Raw genomic sequence first — 22,383 nt, forward strand, 5'->3', positions numbered from 1 at the left:
AGGGCTGTGCTTCACCCTACTCACGCTGTACAAGGGCTGTCAGAGATGCATGGGGAAGGGACAGCAGTGGTGGTTTGGGAACCTTTGAAGGGAACAGATTTCAGGTCATGTTTTCCAAACTTCCTAGGAAGGGAAAGGGAATATGGTGTGATAATACTTAGCAGGCTTGCAAGGAAAATTAGCAATTGACTTTGAAAATATTTCCGTTAAAAAGAACCACAACCCTCGAATGTTACCCTTACACATAAGGAGCTGAGCCATAAGGAGATGATGGGACTCCCTGGAGATAAGTAAGCACATTTTATAATGTGAGAGGGGATGGAGAGCACTGGAATGAAGCAGCAGGGGGTGGGGGGTTTTGGGAGTGGATCAAAGTGTTAAAATGGAACATTTGGAGTTGCCATTTCCCACATGGATGGTGCTGAGAATTGCATTGCAGCAAAGAGGCTCCAATGCTGCCTCAGACCATATCCTAGAAAATAGGAGGATAATTTCCTCATGAGCAGCCAGGCCTTCTGACTGAGCAGGGAGAGCCATACCCAGTGTAAGACTTCAGCACACCCTTCATGACTTCAGCCCTAAGTGATGTCTTTGAAAAAGAGTCAGAAAGGAACCTCTTCCACACACAACACAGGATGTCCAAGTTGCTGTAGAGCTGAGGCCATTGGAGAGAGCAACCCTCTGACACAACATGATGTAACACTCCAGTACTCTCATCTCTGTCATTATTTTGTCTTTATTTGTAAAAGTTGTATAAAACGCCTTTCAAAATTGGTCTGGTGAAACGGGGAGGCTTTTCCAATGCCAGCCAGGTTTCTGTATAGGAATAACATAGCAAGACATAGATACACACCAAAGCAACCAAGGCAGACAGCCAGGAAAGGCTGCCAACACAGCACTGACACCATGAAACTGTGCAGTGACACGAGCTCACTGCTGTCCACACACTCCATCACAGAACTTCAGGATCACAACTCAGTAACCAGCCTCTTCACAGTGAAGAACAAAAATTCAGGAAAATTTACAAAAGCTACACTTCAAAATTTGAGACACTTTTACAAAGGAGGAATGACACATTGCCAAAACCAGAAGCTGACAGCTTCACCTATTGCTACATATTGATGCTGACCACTTCCAGACTCCAAACTTTGCACCAGGCAAATCTATTTCTAGAATAATGAAGAATGGAAGTTTAATGGCACCTACTGCTTTGCAAAAAAGGTGCTGCAGGTCTTCAAGTAAAGCAAAAAGGCCTGTAGTAGTGTTTAGGGCTACAGAGTGTAAAAGAGTCAGGCCTGCAGGCATGGCATTTTGGCAAAAGTGTGACTAGCACAGCCTCCTGGTTTTGAGGACATATTATGCACGTGCACTTTGATTGTAAGATGCTACTTCTGTGGGAAGAGGAAAACCACTTTGCTTATGTAAAAGTCATGGGAGAAAGGCAGGGATCTCTCCTGTCAGCATAAAATCAGTTCAAAATTGTTCCTTTCTTAAAGGACTGTCCCTTTTGCATATCCCAGGGTCAGCAAAGTGAGCCAGATTTTTCCACAGTGTAGCTCAAATGATCTCTGCCCAGTTTACTGCTCCAAAGACAGCTTTTGACTGTAATCCTTGGCTTGACTTCAGTCATGTGTGTCTTTCTTGCTGTTTCTGGCAAAGGAGCCAAAACCTGGAGCACACGTGCGGGACTGACTGCAAATGGCTCCTGTCAGGCTGCTGCAGCAGCTCTGTGCCTGCTCTGCACAGCTCTAAAACAAAGCTGGGCAGGCCAAGTCACCAGTGATCCAACTAGACAGCCTGAAGGAGGAAAGGAGAGAAAACAGCATACAGGGGCTGAATGGCTTTCAGCTCCTGAACAATACTGACAACATGAAATTAAGGCTGCTGCAAGCAGTTCTCAGTCCCTGCCTTGAAAACAACTAAATTTAGTAAATTTATGCTTGTTGAATGCATTTTCTTTTTCACAGCAGTCAGCCAGCCACTGCAAACAATCTGCAATAGTATCTGAAAGGCAGCTGCTTGTATGGGATTATTCATAAACCTTCAGACCTCTTAGCCAGCCATCACCTTTTCCTCACAGATTCTCCTATGGATCAGGAAACATGTTCTCAAGATTTGTCTGGTAATGTCCTGGTACAAAACAAGGTGGGAGAGTTATTGCATTTGTTACATTAAAGAACAGATAAGAGGGGAGGGATACTGTGGCTCAAGTCCATGCAAATGTGGCGTGGAGGAAACCTTGGCTCCATCTACTCACCTTATCCCATGCCAGGCCTGTTACCAGTGGGCAAGAGCAGCAGGATAAGAAAGGGCAGAAGCCCTGTCCAAGGCTCACACTAGTTTCTGCCCAGCCTCTCTGACCACAGCTGCTTCCCAGGAGCTCAGAGGAGCCCTTGTAAAATTCTGTCTACTAAAACAAAACCCTTTGTCAGAATACTTTGCCTCACCAATTCCATAATACACCCCAATCAGAAAATGCAGCTTATGTAGTAAGTCCTCCTGCGTCATCTAAGTTATTCATCATGTGACTAGAGAAAGCTCTTTGCTGCCAGGAGCTTTCTTTCCTTGGTCCTGGATATAGCACCAGCAGTTAAAACAGAGGTAAAGTGGCTCCAGAGTGGTGCAGCACTTCTGTTGGAACACAGGAATAGGGCACTTGAGAGTTGTCTTCTCTCCCCCAGTCACACTTTGTTTCTGAAACGAGCTCTGCAAGCTCAGGCTTGCTGTAGTGTGGGGGTACTGCTCAAAAATGTGACCTGATCCTCTGTGGGCTCAGGTGATCCAAGGAAGAAGTGAGTGTTGCCTGCTGTGCTGGATTGTGGCCCTGTGTTCCTGAATTTATTTACAACCATAGGTCATGAAATCACAGTTTTGCTCGATCCTCCTTCCAAAACAATGCCATGCTGAATTTCCTAGACATGCTATGCTTGTCCTCAAAGGAGGGAGGCCCTTCCCAGAATTCAGCTTCCTGAAACATGTACTATACACATAAAGATGTAGAACACTGTAACTTTCTGAGGGAATGAAGGGGAAAGCTTTGCTACCTGCTTACAATCATTAAAACAGCACTACCTACCTTTTCTCTCTTTTTTAAATGCTAATCCTCTCACTAAAAAAAACAAACCCTGAAACATTTTTTAATGTTACAGACTTCGATCCCGTGGCACAAAGACCTGCTTCTGTGCACTGTTTTTAAACTTTCTGTTTTCATTGCAGTGATGACTAAATGGGAAAGTTATGCAGACAGCAATGCAGCATAATCTACAGCAGTTCTATTGCTATGAACCGTGACAGCTATGACCAAAGATAAGGCAAACAAAAGTGAACTAAGGGAGAATTTCTCCTCTGTCTCCTTTCCTCCACCTCTAAACCTGGGAGGGAAAAGGCAATATATTACAAGAGACAGCACTGAGCACTATACCAAGCATACAAAACAGAGTAGATGGTTGAACAGATCACTGCAGAGGAATTTCTAAGCCAAATTTTACAAAAATGCACAATCCCTTTAAAAAATAATCCATATACAATCACAATGCAAAAGGACATAAAGGGGCTTTTGATGAATTTCACATATTCTGGCCACTCTTCCCTCCCATTCCTCATAAGTCCCTTTTTGCAAGCTCTGGGAAGTCCAGTTCCACATGCTCACACAGTAAGTGAATGGATGTCTAATACTGTTAATTTATGAGATCCTGGAGCTCCTCATCAGTCAGCTCATTGACTTCCATGATCTTTTTCAAGTGTTCCATGTACCGGGCGTGGTCTTGCAAAAAGTGTGGCACCCTCATGTTCTCAATCACAGCCAATCCTTTCAGGCGATCCACGTCCTCATAGGAGATCTGTAAGGAAGGACACGGGTCAATTTAGCAGTACAGTCCCATTGCCTCTCTGCTGCTGCTGCTATAAATTCTCTCTGGTAAGTGAGAAAATGTTTCAGAGGAGGAGAATTTAAAACCTTGGAGAAGCATTTGAAAACATGAGCAACTTGTGTGCTTCAGTGGAAGATGCAAAAGAAGTGTAAATTTAGCAAATGCCTTCATAATTCCTGATTCTGTTTTGATTCAATCAGTGAAAAGGCTTGTAGGAATGTGAATGAGAATCATCTACAGCAGCTGCAGGAATAGAGAAGGAAAGGATGGAGCACATGTGAGTCCTGGAATGTCTTCTCAATGAGGCAGAAAGATTTAGATGAGAATGGAAAAAACACTGTGCAAAAGACTAAGGAACTAGAAAGGGAGGGCAGCACAGGCATGGCACAGGAAGCAGTTTGGGAAATGCATGGTGCCAGCTGACCTGAACTTTGCTGTTTCATTTTCATAAGTAAATGTGCTTATGCAAAGCTAAATTGAAATGCATCTCTAGTAACTAACTACAGCATGAACAATACCTAAGCATCCCAATTTTAGTTTTTTTGTTTACCACATTCAATAGTAGAGTGCAGACTGGGTTTGCCTCATGGTATCAGAGCCTTCTGGGTATTGGTGCTGAACTGTAATTTTGCAGCTATTAGAGGGTCTGGTAGCTTTTTTCCCTAAGGAAGATGGATATGTCTATCTTCACAATCTTATGATTCTAAAAGCTAGGACTTCTAATCACAGTAGCTCAAGATGCTGTGAATGATAGTCCAGAAAGGATGACTGCTTTGGCTGGGCACAAGCTGCCATGGAAGCAGAGAGTAGGACTCCTTGGGCAGCTGTCCAGTGTGATGAAATTTGTGTGGTTGTCACTTTGTCTCCAAGCTGTGTGTTCTGGGCACCCTGCAGACAGCAGCATATGCTCTGGCAAAGCCCCCAGCCTCGCTGTGCTTCACATGAGCTTTGTGCCAGGTGGCTTGAGTGGAGCCTGCTCCTTCCAACCCTTTTGCCCCATGTTTCCCCTAGGGAGCTGAGCCCTGTAGGGCCTGGTTTCCCTGGAAGCAGCCTGCCCTCTTGGCAGGTGATGGTTTCTACTCAGCAGCAATTAAAGTGCACATGAAGGATTCACCAGTGTGCAAGGGGCACGGAAGGGCTTCCTGCAAAGACAGGACAGTGCAATCCAGATTGCACTAAACCTGATCCACAGGGACAGGTGCATATCTCAGCAATGATAACTAGAACAAAGCCCACAAGGAGAATCAATTTGCATCTGAGTACACAAGTGTGCTTTTCTAGTTGCAAGGACAAGATGCACCCAATTAAGAAAACAAACACCCATGCCCAGGCTTATTCAAGTCACTAAGATACTGCTGTTTGAAGATTGTGTGGCATTACACCTAATTAACTTACTTAGAAGTGGATAGAGAGGAGCTCCACAAAACCATACCATCTCTCAGTCTGGAGACACAGCATCACATGCAATTAAATTCTACCTCTTTTCCTGCCTAAAGAAAGCAAAAGGATCCTTCTCCCCTCATACTTATGTTCAGAGGTTTCTGTTACTGCTGCAAACAAGAAACATGCTTCTATAATCTGAGATGTGGTTTGAATGGGATGCATATCCCCAGTCCTTGCAATTGCTAAAAAATTACCAAAGCTGACATCCTGAGGAGATCAAAAAAAATAATCCCATCCTATGGTGGAAACAGGTTGTTTTACTTACCACATTTTATTAGTCATTGCACTAGATAAAAAAGACTGAGGCTAAAACAGGTTTACTTATGCTCTTTGTAATGTGCTTGTGTGTTTCTTGGGAAACACAACAGTAGGTGATATTTTGCTGCTTTTCTTTTTCAAACTCTGGTAGTTATTCTAAATTCAAGTGCACCCAATATCTGCATTCTATTTCTCTTTGGCAATATTTGCATGCAATTACCATATGAATATTTTGCAGTGCTTCCTGTATTTGATTCTTTCCTGTGAAGTTTTAAAACTGCTCCTTTTAAGAAGCACCTTTTCTCAGGTTTCAAGTGTTTCCCTTAGTCACTTCTAGGTACGTTGAACAGCTTGCATGTATCCACACCACACTCTTCTACACTGTAAGTAATGTCAGAAGCAACAGGAAGGCAGGACCTGGAAAATGTGCCAGCCAAGCTTAATACTCCCTTTGGAACAACCTGATCCTCCCATTCCACCCTAAAAAATCCAAGTAAATCCCCCATTTAAAGTGGTGATAAATCACTAGGCTAGATCCCAGTGCAAGTTTTATGCTTCTCTCTTTCATGAGAAGATATATGGGAGCAGGCCCAGTGAAGGGTCACTAAGATGATTAAGGCACTGGAGCATCCCTCCTGTGAGGAAAGGCTGAGAGCTGGAACTGTTTAGCCTGGAGAAAAGCAAGCTCACAGGAATCATCAGTGTGTATAAACATGGGAATGGGGCTCTTCTCACCAGCACACCCTGGCAGGGCAAGGGGCAGTGGGCACCAGTTAAAATGCATAAAATTCCATCTGAACTAAAAACATTTTTGTACAATGAGGGTGGAAAAACACTGGCACTGGCCACCCAGAGGAGTTATGGAGTCACCATCAGTGGAGATATTCAAAGCCCAGCTGGACATGGTCCAGGGCAAACTGCTCTGGCTGACACTGCTTAAGCAGGGAAGCTGGACTAGATGATGTTGAGATCTCTGCAGACCTCAACTAATCTGTGATGCTGGGAACAGACATTGCCCTGATACACAAATTTCCAGCTTGACTGCAGATGTCTGAAGCTAAACCATTCAGAATACATTTTAAGATCCCTTGATTTTAAAAGTTGCAAAGTCAAACACTTATAAATTATCATACTGCTAGAAATAAATCACTTGTAGACCCTTAATGTGGGTGCCATGCAATGTGGATCATAGTGGAAGCTGTAATTTTATGAGGAATCACTTAGTGTGTTTTTCCAGTGGCCTGACAACCTGCAGACTCCCTGAAGAGAGACAGGCATAAAGCAGTAAAGGAACTGTGTGTTCAGTGGTTTAGCAGGCAGAATCTGTGTGGAGTTAAGCAGGCTTAAAGCACAAGGAAATTTCAGAGAGAAACTTGCAGACTTATTTGACAGTGTGATTTTATTTTCAAAGCTTCCTAACTTGGTTCAGTTACCTAAATAGCTCTTGCTTATCAATAAGTATGATTCTGACAGTAAAGGGAAAACTCAAATGTGGACCAAGACCCTCTATCGTAATATGTCCTGTCCCTTAATCACCCCATTGATTGCTAAGTAGGCAGAAATGTTGGTATATCAGCTCTAAATACAAGCTCAAGTCAATTTGACTCCCTGTTTATGTGAGTATGAACCCTGCTTAATGAACTGTGAAAGCTTAGCAATCCTTGGGTTTAGGAAGTGTGACAAAATTTCTGCACTTTTTAGGATGAGCTGAGGACAAACAAGCCATGACAGTCAGAATGCACCTAAAATTCATTCACATTCTGTGAATGCAGAAATATCATTATTCTGGGGGGAAAAAAACCTAATTTTTTAAAAACACCTGCCATCAGTGAGAGAACTTTGAGATTAAATAGTCTTTGTGGTGGAAGGGGGGTGCATTAATGTCAGATGGTTGGTTCCTTTTGTCATCTTTTAGTACCTGTCTTGTTTGGCCAAGGCAGTCTGCTGTACTGCAAGTCAGGTAGTATCCCATAAAGGTAGGAAAGTCTGAGAAATATCACCATAAAATCTTAGTGAATATTGAGGTCAAGCTGATAGAAATTTTTAGGACCTCAAAATACTTGCAACTTGTACAGTGTAACTGAAAGTGCTGTACAGACCAGAGAATTCTAGATCAAAGGAAAAGCACCATGACTCATGGTTCATTACAGGCAGGCTTGCTGAAATGATAAAACTGTACCCTTGGGAATAATGAGTTCAATCACCTTTCCAAGGGCTGTCAGAAGATGGAAATCAATGGACTCCCTGTATCTCAGGATTCGGAGGATGCCATCCAAGTACACCTGGTCCTTATTGAAACAGCCTGAAAGGAATGGAGATACATTGCACTCTATCAGTGTTCGGTCAAGGCATGTTCTCAGAAGCCATTATGAGCAGAACAATTTTATTTTCAAAAACTAGATATTTATATCCCTGACTTTGAACACCTTTCCAAAAACTAGCTAGAAGGCAAAACCCACTAGCCAGAAAAAGAAATCAAACATAGAAAATAGGGCCCGTGAATAACCACAGGCAACATTACATCTGTAGAAAGCAGGTCAAACTGTATGAATTTTTTCAAAGTTTTGCATTTATGTTCCACTTCTACCAAAAAATTAAAAAATCCTTTACTAATTCAGCTTGAAGGTCTCACCCATGAGCACTTTCAGCCTTGTTTTCCATAGCAGAATTCCTGAGACCCCATTTCAGAAAGCGTGGAGTCCGATTTCTCCCCTTTGCAAAGGTTTTACTGTGTGACATGATTAGGGAGCTCTGTGCACGTTCTGAAAACCCCCCTGAAGCACAAAACAAGAGAAGACAAACAGGGAACTCACCTGGTTGTGAGGTGTCAGTCCACCCTCTCTTGGCCCGTACGCAGTAATCCCACCTAGTGTTGGGGTCCTTGACAAATTTGCCCACATCCTGGAAAAGCTGACTGAAGGACATTTGGCTTGCCTGGTACACCGTGTAGTAGAGCAGGGCAGCTCTCCAAAGAAAAGGGTCTTTGCGGAACAGGACGCTGTGAATGCTCGCTAGCCCCTCTTCTGTGGGGTTGATGGGCTTTAACCCGTGTTTCCTACGGCCATTGCGGTTGCACCAAGGCTGGCTGTTGTTGTTGAAACCCCGAAAGTAATGAGTTCCTGACAAAAAAAAGTAGAAAGAAAAAATAAAATTAAAAAAAAAAAGGAATCTGGCACTTAGAACATGTTAATCATCCAATGATTAACAAAAAGTTATAAAATATATAAGGAGATACCCACTTCAGAACTCTGAGCTGGTAGGGAAAAGTGAGGACTTCAGTTATGTCTACAACCGACTATTTTGTCAGATATATATATACCATGCAAATATTCACCTGCTGACTGCAAGTGAAATTCCTGAAAATGCTTAAGTAATGCAATTATCAGGAGGACTTGACTTCCTAAATCTGTGAAAAGGAATTTTTGGAAGTCTAACAAGCTGAATTATATCTGGCATAGGCTAGGCATTGTAGGGAACAGCATGAAGGAAAATCAAAGTAAAAGGGCAGAAATGTTGCCTCCTGAAGGTGATTAAACAGCACTACTGCAGCCTTGGAAGATGCTATGTCCCCTAAAATGTGAGTAACAGTGGTTCTAGGCAATTGCAAGGCTTATTCTTCAGTTGCTATTTAGGCACTAGTCAAGTTTATCAATATTTTATGTACTTAGTTGAAACAGATGCACTGAAAAATTTGTAGAAATTTTCCACAGGGCTGGGCCTTGTGTAATGCAAAACCACAGCAATTTTACACCAGTTTAAGGATCACTGGGTAAATTCTTCATACCTAAAGCATGCCTACATTTGCATGCAGTGCAGCGTGACAGACGCAGGTTCTTAAAGTGACATGGCAAGAGCCGAAGTTGAACAGTCACACTATTTTTATTTCCCTTTTTTTTTTTTTAAGTCTAGGGTATTTTTAAAAAAATTTGCTCTAAAGAGCAAAATGTCCTTAAGCAATGACAGCACAGAAGGTATGCCCTGGAGCAGAGCCTCTGGGCTAGCATCATCTGAAAGGATTACTCTCTGTCTGCTCCAAGATTCCTTTGGCATGGAACCTCAGTGCTATAAGTGGGACTGGCTGGTAGGGTTACTTCGAAAGCTTGCTCTGGATCTGACCTAAAATGCTAATGTCCATGAACCCTAGGAATCCTTTTCAAAAGGTTTCTCCTTCCCTTTAACACATCTAAAGGTTTCTCCTTCCCTTTAGGGAAAGAGAAGGTTTCTCTTCCCTTTAGCACATCTCCAGCACAGGCTCTTTGGATAGGGATGTTCCCTCTTTCTGTACCTGCCCAGTGCCTGGCCCACCACTGTGCCATAAGTAAGAATGCATGCAAGTACTCCCCGGTGCCTGCAGAAGGGGTGTGATGCTCATACCAATCTCGTGTCTCAGCATGCCCTCCAGCCAGTGCTCGCGCGCGGTGGAGACATTGATGGTGAGAGTGGGGCGGCCGTTCACCACCGTCATGGAGGCTCGCGACAGCAGGTCCTCCGTGAGATGGACCACAATCTGAAGAGGAGAGAGTTCAGGCAGAACTGAAAGAGCTCTCTTCTTGCTCCTGATCCTGCTTTTTCCTCTGTCTCTTCTATTATTTCATTTCTCTCTGGTCCCTTGCCCTCTGCAACTCTGTCTTGTGATCAGCGGTCACCTGATAGAGCCTTCAGAATGAGTTTATCCTGCTCACCTGGGCTACTGACAGAAGCTCAGACTTTATGGGGTGAGTGAGGGTAAAGGTAGACCAAAGTGAGACTGAAAAATTTAGTATGGTAACACTGACTAGACTCAAGAGGGCAGGGAGCAATTGCATGCAAAATAAATTAGAGAAAATACCAGTTTTTGAACTGTGTTGAATTATCTTAGTATTACTGAGAACTGAAAAATACTAGATAAGAACACGTAAATTGACTAGGTATCTATATAATTAGCTGCCTGAATGCATTTCAGTTGCAATTCTAAAGCCACTTCAATGAGAGGGGGAAGTACTGTGTACATTTTCTCCTGTTACATGCTGCAGACTTGAAATATTGAAATACTGGCATTGTTTTGTTCTACACAGCAGAATAGTTCTTGCTTTCCTGTTCTCTCTTGGAAAACTGCTAATCAAAACAAAAACTGGCAGAGAAGGAAACTAAAGTATATTGATATATTGTATTATTTGACTTAAAAAAGCCTTTTTAAACAAGTGACTGAGAGGGAAAAGCGAAACTCTTTGTTAAAGACTAAGCACCTTTCCCTCTTCACGTAAAGCCTAATGAAACAGTTCTGCTCAGAAGAGTACAAGGGAGACTACTTTAAAGAAAGATTACTTTTTTAGTATCCAAAAAAAAGGACCCAGAGATCAAAGGCACGAATATAACGCCTCCCTGTACTCAAAACTCACCCTCAGCTTCAAGTTCAACAGCAAACCATCAGTCCCATAAAACTTGCATTTAAGAGGCAGGAAAAAAAGATAAATCCCAAAGCATTTAAATTTAAAGTACAGGTGCCACTTAGCTTTATTAACACCTCTTCAGCTGGAGAGAGTATTTTCATATTTTAGACTATCACGAGCGTGATGTATTAACCCTATTTTTGCAGAAAAAGTGAAGTATTTCATTAAGAAGGACATGGGCTGCTGGATAAAGATGTATGATCCAGCTGCCATGAAGTCAAACCAAGCCAAAAATGAAGAGGGAAATAAAAGTACAAGAAAAGACAAAACATACTTTTTTTTTTTTCTGCCTGCTCTAAACTGTAGTTTATTAATCCCACCCTTATAAACCCAGGTAAAGTCTGGTTATCACTGTCAAATCATAGTCTCACAAAAATGTGTGATGAGTTTAGCAGTTTCTTCTAATAATATTATGTTTACCAATTAAACCTAGTTTCTGGGAAATTAATTTTTGCCTTATGATTCCAGACTCCTCTTGCTCACTGCCAGTGATCTCATCCAAGTCTTTGACTCTGTCATCTGGTGATTTCATTTGGATTAATCCCTTTTTTATACATTCAATTTCATCTGACTTTTCCAAGCAATTTCATGTAACTTCATCAAACCAGTCTTCTAAAATTCTGAATATAGAAAATAAGGTTTTTTTCACAGGGCTCTATAAATTAGATGGTTAAAGCCAGGAAAAAAACAGCACTTAAACCAACTCAACAAGTTCTTTCAGACATTTTTATTCACTTATGTCACTTTCATTTGTGTTGCTTCTTATAAATCACTCTCTTGGGCTGCTGCTTATTTTTCTTGGCCTTTTCTTAACTCTTTCCTTTGGTGTAAATAATTTGATACAGGAGAACAGATGGCAGAACTGATGAATAAATGGAAATGTGCTGGTCTCCAAGTAGCTGAAAAAAGGAGGGAAGGAAGGGTGTTGTTTTTGGGTACTCCCAGAAGAAGAGAATTTAAGAACAAGCATATATGAACCAGGAAACAGGCTCAGAGAGATGACTGAAGCCTTCACAATGAATGTGTGTCGTTTCAATTGTTCACACATTAGACTGGGCTTAGCTATGAGAAAAGTATGATGTAAGGAATATTCTTGTGATTATGGAGGAAAGGCCTCCCAGATGGTCTCTTGGGTCCATCCAATGTCTAAGGTCCACACAAGTGTTTCTTTCCTGATCCAGGGCAGGACTTACCTCACCAAGACAGCCTTCTTTCACCATGTACTTCCTGACGTGATTCCAGATACGACTTTTGGTCAGCAAGCTGCCTCCAGTGGCCTGTTCAAATTTTTCATAGCTTCCATATTTCTGCAATGTCCTCTTCATAATGTTAATGGACTGTAAAATGAAAAACCAGCAAATATCAGGGCAATAAGATCCTCATGAGGATCTTACTTACACTTGTATTCTTTTTCTTCATACTGATACTTGTATTCTTCCTCTCCCTCTCAATCTCTTTTTTTCTTAGTTCAAAATCCTTCTTTTCTTAACTCACTGGTAGTCTCACTAACAGGCTGTACTCATTTAATACATGCTGACATGCTCTGCAATGAATTTATGCCATCTTCAGATGTACATTAATGCCAAAGTATACTGAAAAAAAGATTCTGATCAACTCATCTTAGACCTACATACATCAGTGTGATGATTAGATGATTATCAGTCTAGTGAAATAATATCCATTTTCTCTTTAATTTTGGCAATGTTGTACAACTGCCTTGTAAAACAGTTGTAACAGGTCTCCAGGACATTTGCAGTTTGACAACATGTTTCTTTTTATGTTTTTCCTAAGAATTTGAAAAAGATCAACTATTACTGTCATCTCGCTTCATTTCTTGGCATGTTCTAATTTAGGAACACTGATTAAGCAGATGTGTAACTATAATTTTTACAATAATACCTCTACCAAAAATGTCTCCTTACAATAAAATCCCTTGTACCATGGGTGTCTGTGTGAGAAAGGAGGAGAGAGAGCAGGAACTTTTATTTACAGAACTTTCATTTAAACTTTTCATTTAAACCACAGTACTTCTTTAAAACCCCCCAAAACGAAGGCCTATTTCATGAGATAAATAGAATAGTATCAACAATTCTCCTAGGAATAGCCACTAGAAGAAGTCCCTTGAGCAAAGCTCAGCACAATGCCCATAACCATGATCTGAACTATGCATATTGAAGATTTTATTGATGGGGTGTGAAATGCTCATCCCTAGTTATCTGCTTTCCAGCACGTCATTTCACACCCTTAAAGGAAAATATGGTATGGAATAACTTCTTTCCCAGCAACAGTCCAGCTACAGGGAATAGCTTTTTGTCATAGATTTGATAGCAGAAGCTGGTCCTACCTTAAAAATTAATGTTCTTGCTAAGAAAATACCACTAACATTAAAAGGTGAAAATCTTGCAGACTGAATCTCTTTTTACACTGTACACTTATATCCCTTCATGAACGCGTTGTCTCCAGCTATGTAATTCTGACACTGGCAGGTTGACTGATTTTCCACAAAAATTTGATTAATTTTTTATCTCTCACAGCTACCAACAATCCTTCTCTAATGTTTGTCAAGTTGAAACTAATCAACTAATCAACAGAGTAATTGCTACTGAAACCCATAAATGACAGCTACACATATCCTTAAAGTCTAATAGCTCTTTGATGAAGGAAATGTCACTTACTGGAATGCCAAAGAAATATTGCTCCTAATGATCAGTATTTCTTTGTCTTGTATATTTTTCCAAACCAATTTTTCCTTTTTTTTAAATTACCTATGAATTTTAACTTCCAAAACCATTGTCTGTTTTATAATTCTTTTAGTGTCTGCACATTCTGAGGCATTTGCTGACCTATACAAAATCCTTGGTTAAAGAAGCGACCTATATATTCCCACCCTTTTCCCAGGAAGTTTATTCTCAGCCAGCAGCCTGAGAATAAACTGTTATTAATGATAACAGTTCTTCACTCTCCTTTGCCAGGTGCCAGATCCTTAAGATATTTATGTCACCTACGAGTTGTTTGGTATATTGGGTTTCTATGAACAATTAATTAACTTTATTAGTTCACTCTGGAAGAAGTCATCTGTCAGTCAATCTTCCAGCATGAAATTTGTCTTCACTATTTGTTGATATTAAATTTCAATTAAATCTATAAGACTAAACACTAACTTCCCATTTAAATTCTAGGATGCCTAAGTTCATTTGAAATGAACCCAGAGGTGGCCTTATCACTCTCTACACCTCCCTAAAAGGTGGCTGTCATCAGGTGGGGGTTGGTCTCTTTCTCCAGGCAGCAACTGACAGAACCAGAGGACACAGTCTCAAGCTGCATCAAGGGAAATATAGGCTGGATATTAGGAAGACGTTTTTTACAGAAAGGGTGATAAAGTTCTGGAATGGTCTGCCCAGGGAAGTGGTGGAGTCACCATCCCTGGATGTGTTTAAGAAAAGACTGGATGCGGCACTCAGTGCCATGGTTTAGTTGAGGTCTTAGGGCATGGGTTGGGCTCAATGATCTTTAAGGTCTCTTCCAACCTTGTAATTCTGTAAATTCTGTGAAGTCCCAGAGGACTCTCCAACCTTAGCTGGAGTGCAGGCATTTTCTAAAACCACCTCATCACAATGAACAGTGAGAAAATGAGCACGAAACACCTCAAACCTCCTGCTTGGCTGTCTGTAACAGCAAATTCCCCGAAGATGAGACCTCCATGCTATAGAAGGCAGCATGATTTTGGGAGTCAGGAGACTCAAGTTCTAACTCTTCCTGCCTGCCTGCCTGCCTGCCTGCAGGCACCTTCCTGGGCTGTTGAAACTTTCCTAAATGCTGTGAGACACTTGAATCAACAGCACAATACAAACAGCAGGTTCTCAGACACAGGTCCTCCTTGAGAAACACAGATCCACTCCAACCTCTCATACCTCAACCTGACAGAGTTCACAGCTTCAAGGGGAAACCTCTTTATGTGCCATACCAGGTAACCCACATCCTGGCATTCCAGCCACATCCAGATAGGTGTTGCAAGTTTGAGCTCCTGCATACTGAGAAAGTTGTTAAGCTTAAGCCTCCTCTTTGCTGAACACATATTCAGAAATTACTAAGAAGGGTGCTCACCCCTATCACCTTCTCTCTTGACTCTGTTTCAAGTGAAACAGAAAAAAGTCCTGAGAATTCTTTCCAAGTGGGCAGGTGTGGCTCTGGAAGCACTGAAACAACAGGGAGAGCCATCACACACAGACACATTGCACACAAATCCCCAGGGAGTGGCAGACGTCCCTGACACTGGGGCGAGCCCCATCCCCAGTGATGTTCCTGGTTTGGACACTTCTTGCCACAACCACTCCTGCTGGGGGTGTTTCCAGAAGGGAAAAGGTTTGGGAAATGTTTGGTTTCCAGGCACTGACTAAAACACCAAGCCCTTAATTTGGGATTCTGCACCTGCCTCCAAGGTGAGATGATTCAGTCAGCTGTTGCAAGAACTTGCTGGGAAAGGGGAAAATCCAGACCAGCATGCCAGCTGCTGCCTACTGCAGCATCCAACTGTGAGCTAATTTTCCAGCCTCTGGGCCAGCAGGACACTGGTACTGCTGCACTTCCCAAGGCCAAATTGTAAACTCTTCAGCAACAAGTGAAAAAATAGAAGAAAAGAAGAGCTATGTGGCTGTACCAGGTTACTGGTTAGGAGTAATAATTCCTATTCTTTTCAATATTACTTAAAATGTCTGCTTATCCCTCTGATCACTACCAAAGAGTGCCAAAAGAAGTAGCAATCATAAGACAAGCCCCCTTGCACAGCAAACTCTACTGATGCTCAAGAAAGCAATGACACAGAAGCATGAAAAAGAGCAAGGCAAGGCTGCTTAACTGACTGGATTAGGTTATGGTGGTGTTGGCTTTCTAAAACAAATTATTTACAGCCAAGTAGGTCTCTGAATCTCAAGTCACCCATGTCCAGCAACTCAGCTCAGTGGTTGAGACTTATTGTAGAAATATGTACTGATAAGACTTCTTATGAGTAGTGTGAGGCAAGCAAGTCAGAGAAGGGTCTCAGTGATCTAGGAGTCAGCCCGTCCTACATTCAGAAGCAGCTCTGCTGCAAAGGAGTTGCAATCTCTGCTGAGACTTGTAAGACAGACAAGGCAGACACACACCATTGCTCTTCTTCCTGCATAACTTATGTGCTGGGGGGAAAAAAAGCTTCCAAGGTGCATAAAAACTTCCAAGGTGCATCATTATGTAACAGTTAGTACCAGGCTGAGCTTGTTAGTTTAATCAACAACCATAAAATGGTGGCTGTTTGGGTCAAGAGGAATGGAGGGAGGAAGGTAAGTATCCATTTCTAGTCCACTCAGGCTGTAGTATTTGGGGTTTTATTTAGTGTTCATAGAGGCTTTTCTTTTGCATGCTTGTTTTTAGTGGTATAAAGGTCACATTTAAGTCATTTAGAGCTAGTAGAAGTATTTTTATTTAAAAACTTTTAAATTACTTTGCAAAGAATTTGAAGTTAATACTCACTGTGTTTTTGTATGACACTATGCTCTGAAGTAAAGCTGTCTTCCTACTGTGGCACCACCAGAAGTGATCTATTAGTCCCTTGCAGGGGAAGAGAGATGTTTGTGTCAGACCCTGAGAAGATGTGCCACTTGGGTGGCCTGACATGCTTTGTGATATGTATTAGCACAACTTATCTATAAACCCTAGTTAGCAGGGGAATTTGTTACTAGTGCAGAATGAAGTGCTTTATAGAGACAGTGTCATGTCCTTGAATCTTCCACATGCCTCAGCTGTGACATCACTTGGACATAGCAAAGGATTACTCAGTGTTGAATGCCATGTAGTTTAGCCTTCCAGCTCCACCTAAATTTTTTTCTCCAAAATCTGATAAATTTGCTAATTGTAGGCTACTTTTATTATTGCCTTAAAAGGTGTCACACAAACACTTGCAATGTGGTGTAACTGGTTTATTTATGAATCCAAAACTGCTATACTCTTATGAGTACAAGGGAAGAGGATGTATAACCCTTTTGTGGGAGGATCACTCATTTGACGAAATGGTTGGGGATTTTTTGTTTGGTTTTTTTTTTTTTTAATGTATACAGAAATAGAATTCTTGCTGCCTTGTACAGTTCAAAGAAACAGGGTACTTAAAATTGCAACTTGCTGATTTTGGTTCAGCAAATTGCAACTGTTAAGTTCATCTGCTCTGCAAACACTGGGAACAACTATTTCTAAGCAAATATTTGCACCTCTAGCATCTGAGCAAAAATAATAAACAGTTTGAGTGCTAAGAAACTTCACAATGAGGGTTAAGTAGTTTGAGCCAGAAAACTTTCAGACCACAGAGCTGCTGCAGTGACCTTGAAACACAGTGGTAAGAAAATTAACTTCTGTAATATCAGATATGTTAATCCTTGTGAAGAGTGCAAATCTGCATGCTATTTTCTATTCTCCAGTTTACTTCCCTAAAAACACTGTATTGTGCGACTCATGAAAAAACCTTACTATGAAGAAAATATCATAATGTAGATATGGAGAAACAAACAGAACACAGTATGAGAAGGAAGACACTAAAACCAACATTTTTCAAATGCATTAATAACTCAAAAATGTTTTCTCTATGTCTGTGAAAATCAATAAAAGTGTTGGGCTGTGCCCAAGGTTTAAAAGCTCTGATTTAAGCAGAGGCATGGTGCAAAGTGGGTGCTCACAAGCCTGTGTGCTCCCCACTGCAGCATTGCTGGCTTAATGGTTTGCAAACCTTCAGAGCTCTTTGTCTTTAAAAAAAAGTAAATAAATGGGGCAGAGTGTGATTTGTCTTCCAGGCATATTTCAGTAATGCTATATTAACCAATTTCATAGACCTGCACAAATGCAGAAAGGGGAATAAGAAAACACAATCTGTTTTAATGTCCTAGAAGGCTATGCACAGCTGTGGGTAAAAAGATTTCTGACATGACTGAAAAAGTCTCTAAAGTTCTGAAATGTCAGGTTTTGAGCTCATTTCGCTTAAGTATCCTAAAAGCCCCCTATAAACATGGTGGGTTCAGTCAGTAACAGCTGGGTTTACAGCTTTTTACTCATAAATGAGCAAGCAAGTGTAAGTTGCCATGAGCACCTTTTGTAGAAAAAAATAGGAATAACTATTCACAGTTACCAAGGCTTTCTAAAATAAGTGGATGAATAAACAGAAGCCAAATATGCTTCCAAAAAAAATCCCAACAAAACTGAACTGAACCTTCTTGAAGCAAAAAGGAGGACTACACACAGCTGCTTTTTTACTGCACACCCAGCTCTTGATACTGTACTTTTTTTGCAACTGAAGTCACCCTTTCTGAACTTGCTGTAAGATACCTACATGTTTCTTCTGACAAGTAAGATCTGCGTGAAAAAAAAAATAGCAATGAGGAAAAGCAGGAGCTCCTACAATACTTCCTGATTAAAATTTTTGATTAATGCTGCTTTTTCTGGATAGTACATTTGCATGAAATTAAATTCAAATTTGCGTGGAGATGAAAATTTCTAAAGCTAGTTGTAGATAAAAGAGAGAGAGTGACACCTGCTGGGCTTGGAGCTGTGTTAAAGCTGCTGGCTTGGGCATTTTTAAGTGCAAGGTATTTTTGTTTGTTATTTTTAGGAGCTGAACTTTGAATACATGCTTTTCTAATGACTCAAACTAAGTCTTGTGAAACAATTTACATATTCCTTGTTAATTGTCAGAAATATACTTTCTTGAATATTAAATCCTTTACTGCCTTTTATAAAGTTGTTACAGGGCCTTTATTTTCCCATACTTTTTATGGACAGGGAAAAAGGTAGAGTTACAAATCAGAAAAATATTGAGGAATCATTAATTCTTAAAATAGCCAATACTTACACTTATGGGGTTTTGTTAAAGGAAGGGTAAACCAAAGACAGGTTTGCTCCAGAAAATCATCATGCATAAAAGGACTTTTAAGGCTCTGCTAGCCCACACTAAAAGGGATAATTTGTATTAAATTCAGTTTCTCAAATCAGTAGTTGTTGATTTGCTGTCATCTATGTTGCTAATATTGCTAAAAAAATCAAAGGAGAACCTAATTAAAGCTCTAGTCAAGGAGCAGTTTTATTTGTGTCATTGCAATTTAGTTCATTGTTTGGAAGTATGGAATATGATTTTAAGAATAGAACAGCTGTTCCCTTTTCTCATAAAGAAAATAAATTTTTAATGAAAACCCAGAAACTGAGTTGTTAAAATATACAGATATTTTCAGTGTGAAAGTGGAGACTATCAATACAATGATGTAATGGGTAACAACACTTTGTACATTCTTCAGTTTAGAAGAAGAAAAAAAAATCAGTCTGTTCACAAGTCAGGGATGAGTTCTTACAATCCCTAGTCCTTTTAATTCTTGTATCTTTGCCACCAGGAATATTAGTTTTAAGTGAAATATTCATATTGCAAAGAAGTGAAACTCATGGAATGGCAGGATGTCTTCCCAAGTTAAGTATCACTTGAATATGTAAGAGTCTCTGTTTAGAAAAGCTTGTTCAGACCTAAATAAGATCTAAACCATTAAAAAAAATCTTCTAAAGCATTTAAAATAGTGAAAGTGGGAAGAATACTGCTTCTGCTACTGTACAGATAAGCACTGGGTTTTGTCACTTAGGTCAAAGTTGAAAGCAGGGCTTTTGCTGTTTAGGTTTTTTGGTCATTCAGGTAGGAAGCCAAGGCAGTTACACAGTATGGGAATGTCTGTAGCTATGTTGCAAGTATGGCTGTAAGTTATGAAAAACCAAAATTGTCTTCTTAAAATTTACCTCTCTCTGGGATGGAATTTGGCTGCTGCTTGATTGAGTCTGATGTATATCCAAACACCCTTTCAAAGTTGATTAAAACAAAGAACATCAACATATGCTTATCCAATAACTATGACCTCAAATAATTGCTATCCCCTCCCAATCCCTGTGTCACCAAGAGGATTGGCAGGATTTCTATGCTGCCTTATCCCTCTGCCTGTTTAGGCACTGTATTTTTCCTCTACTGGATGCTGCTTCATTGCCTACAAAACTTTCTTGCTTTAAATTATGTTTCACGTAAACTCATTTAGAAGGAACTGTGCCTTTATCCCTTAAAATCCTGTAAATTTCAGAAAGGTTTTCATTTTTTTTAATTAAAAAGATTTTATTTCAGTTTTAGTGGTGCATTCTCATCTTTGATGCACATTTCAAAGAGCAGGGGTGTGACAGTGTCCACAGGGGTCTGAGGATGAGGGAAGAGACGAGGATCTGACTCCATGTTTCAGAAGGCTTGATTTATTATTTTATGATATGTATTAAATTAAAACCATACTAAAAGAATAGAAGAAAGCTAGCCTTCTGATGAAATCCTAAGAATAGAAAAAGAAGGAATGAATAACAAAGGCTTGTGGCTCGGACAGAGAATCCGAGCCAGCTGGACTGTGATTGGCCATTAATTAGAAACAACCACATGAGACCAATGACAGATCCACCTGTTGCATTCCACAGCAGCAAATAACCATTGTTTACATTTTGTTCCTGAGGCCTCTCAGCTTCTCAGGAGGAAAAATCCTAAGGGAAGGATTTTTCATAAAAGATGTCTGTGACACAAGGGAGAATAAGGAGAAATTACTTGCTACAAACAAAGCCAAATACCATGTAGGTGTAGGAAGAAATAATCAATGGAAATGGAGGGGAATAAAAGCAACTCTACCTGCTTAAGAAATCTGTCGGATGCATGGCTGTGCTTAGCTAACACGTTTGGCAGAGCAGGGTTTTCATATTCAAACTGAGGATTGTACGTGAAATCCGAGTCGAAAAACTTCACCTTCTCTTTCTCCACGTTGGACGGCTTGATGGCAGTCAGCAAACACAGCTTCTGCCCAGCGGCATCGCCCTGCTGCCCATGGCCTTTGGAGGCCGGGGCCTGCTTTGGCTTAGCGAGGCTGGAGTGCTTCTTAGCTCTGCTCCGGGGCCGGGCCGGCGGGGCCGGGGCGCTGCCGAGGGCGGCGGCCGCGGGGCCATTGCTGAGCAGCGGCGGCTGCCGGGGCCCGCAGCGCCGCCCGCCCGGCAGCGACAGCGGCGCCTTCCCGCGGCTGCCCCGCGGGCTGCAGGAGCGCTTGGCGGCGGCTCTCCGGTGCTTCTTGTGGTGCGAGGACGGCTGCTTCTGAGCGTGGTGTTTTTTCTCCTCTTTGCTCTGCAGAAGGACGTTGTAGCTACTGGTCCCTGTTGTAAAAATGTCCTTAAGGATGCCAGAAGTAGGATGCTGGAGGCTGTTTTCATTATTAATGTTCAGCTTGTGTACTTCCAGACTCAGGACTGATTTCCTAGAAAGCTCTGTCTTAGGCCAATGAAGTTTTTCTGCATTTAAGGGAAAAAAAAGGAAATAATGAGGACAAACTTGATTTTCACAAAGTGAAACTAATGTTAAGGACTCAAAACTGCAACATAAAGGAAACACAAAATGTCTTAACTGCAGTCACATCACATTAATCTTGACATATAGGCATAGGGGAGAACTGAGTGTGTATATCACTTTTGAACAATTAGACTGGGACCTGTAAGGTCCAGCTAAACGAGTGCTTTATGCCTGCATCTCCAGGCATGTGAAAAATGCCAATCACTTGTTTTTAAAATTTTAAAAGTTTAATAGTAATAAAATGGTTATAAAAATAGTAATACAATTAGCGTAATAATAATTTGGACAATTTGAATTAGGACAATATGAGACAATAGATTCAAAGAGTTACGGACGTCCGGGTACCTTTTTCTGGGCAGCATGAGCCCGAAAAAGGACACCCGTTAACAAAGGATTAACCCTTAAAAGCAACAGCCTGTTGCATATTCATACCCTTCATACATGATGCACAAATTCCATTCAAAGACAGGATTCTGTCTGGTCAGTGTCAACTTCCTCTGAATCCTAACAGCGGTTTCTTCTGATAAGAGGGCAATAAATTCTTTTTCTCTGAAAGATTTAGGTGTCCTGTGGCTGCTATCTCACTGCAAGTCCTTTCTTTAAAAAAAGTATCCTACATAGCATAGTTTCTATTTTAACATTTTTTATAACCTAAAACTATATTTAACTCACTACTTAAGAGAATTAATACAGCATTACTTTCTAACACAACACATATAATATTCATTTTAATATTTGCAAAAAGCCAGTCATAAAATACATGCATTTTTCACAATGCACAACTACACTGCTGGCAGGTAAGAACTCAGTTGTTTAAAAAAAGACTGCAGAACTTCATGAACATCTACTGCTACATTAACAAATGAATAGTTTTGAACTGATTGATCTTTATCATGCAAGGAAGGCTTTCTGTAAGGACAAAGAATAACTTAAAACATAGGAAACTGCATAGGAGCATGTGAGCAGTGTTTACAGTGAA

At 40.9% G+C, this 22,383-nt stretch overlaps 1 protein-coding gene across 1 annotated transcript in view; it reads right to left on the reverse strand.

Annotated features, from left to right (window-relative positions):
* Positions 1-718: 718 nt before the first annotated feature.
* Positions 719-22,383, reverse strand: part of MATCAP2 (microtubule associated tyrosine carboxypeptidase 2) — a 28,376-nt gene continuing 6,711 nt past the window's right edge. Inside the window, exons 2-7 of the mRNA XM_071429650.1 lie at positions 20,700-21,346; positions 12,193-12,336; positions 9,945-10,077; positions 8,384-8,689; positions 7,775-7,872; positions 719-3,839 (exon numbers count right to left, since the gene is read on the reverse strand). Of these exons, the coding sequence (XP_071285751.1) occupies positions 3,678-3,839; positions 7,775-7,872; positions 8,384-8,689; positions 9,945-10,077; positions 12,193-12,336; positions 20,700-21,346 (1,490 nt within the window). The 3' untranslated portion in view covers positions 719-3,677. The remainder of the gene's footprint in view (positions 3,840-7,774; positions 7,873-8,383; positions 8,690-9,944; positions 10,078-12,192; positions 12,337-20,699; positions 21,347-22,383) is intronic.

The sequence above is a fragment of the Agelaius tricolor genome, unplaced genomic scaffold, assembly GCF_023055355.1.
Source record: "Agelaius tricolor isolate 1412-34295 unplaced genomic scaffold, bAgeTri1.0.p SCAF_6, whole genome shotgun sequence".
Classification (NCBI taxonomy): domain Eukaryota; kingdom Metazoa; phylum Chordata; class Aves; order Passeriformes; family Icteridae; genus Agelaius; species Agelaius tricolor.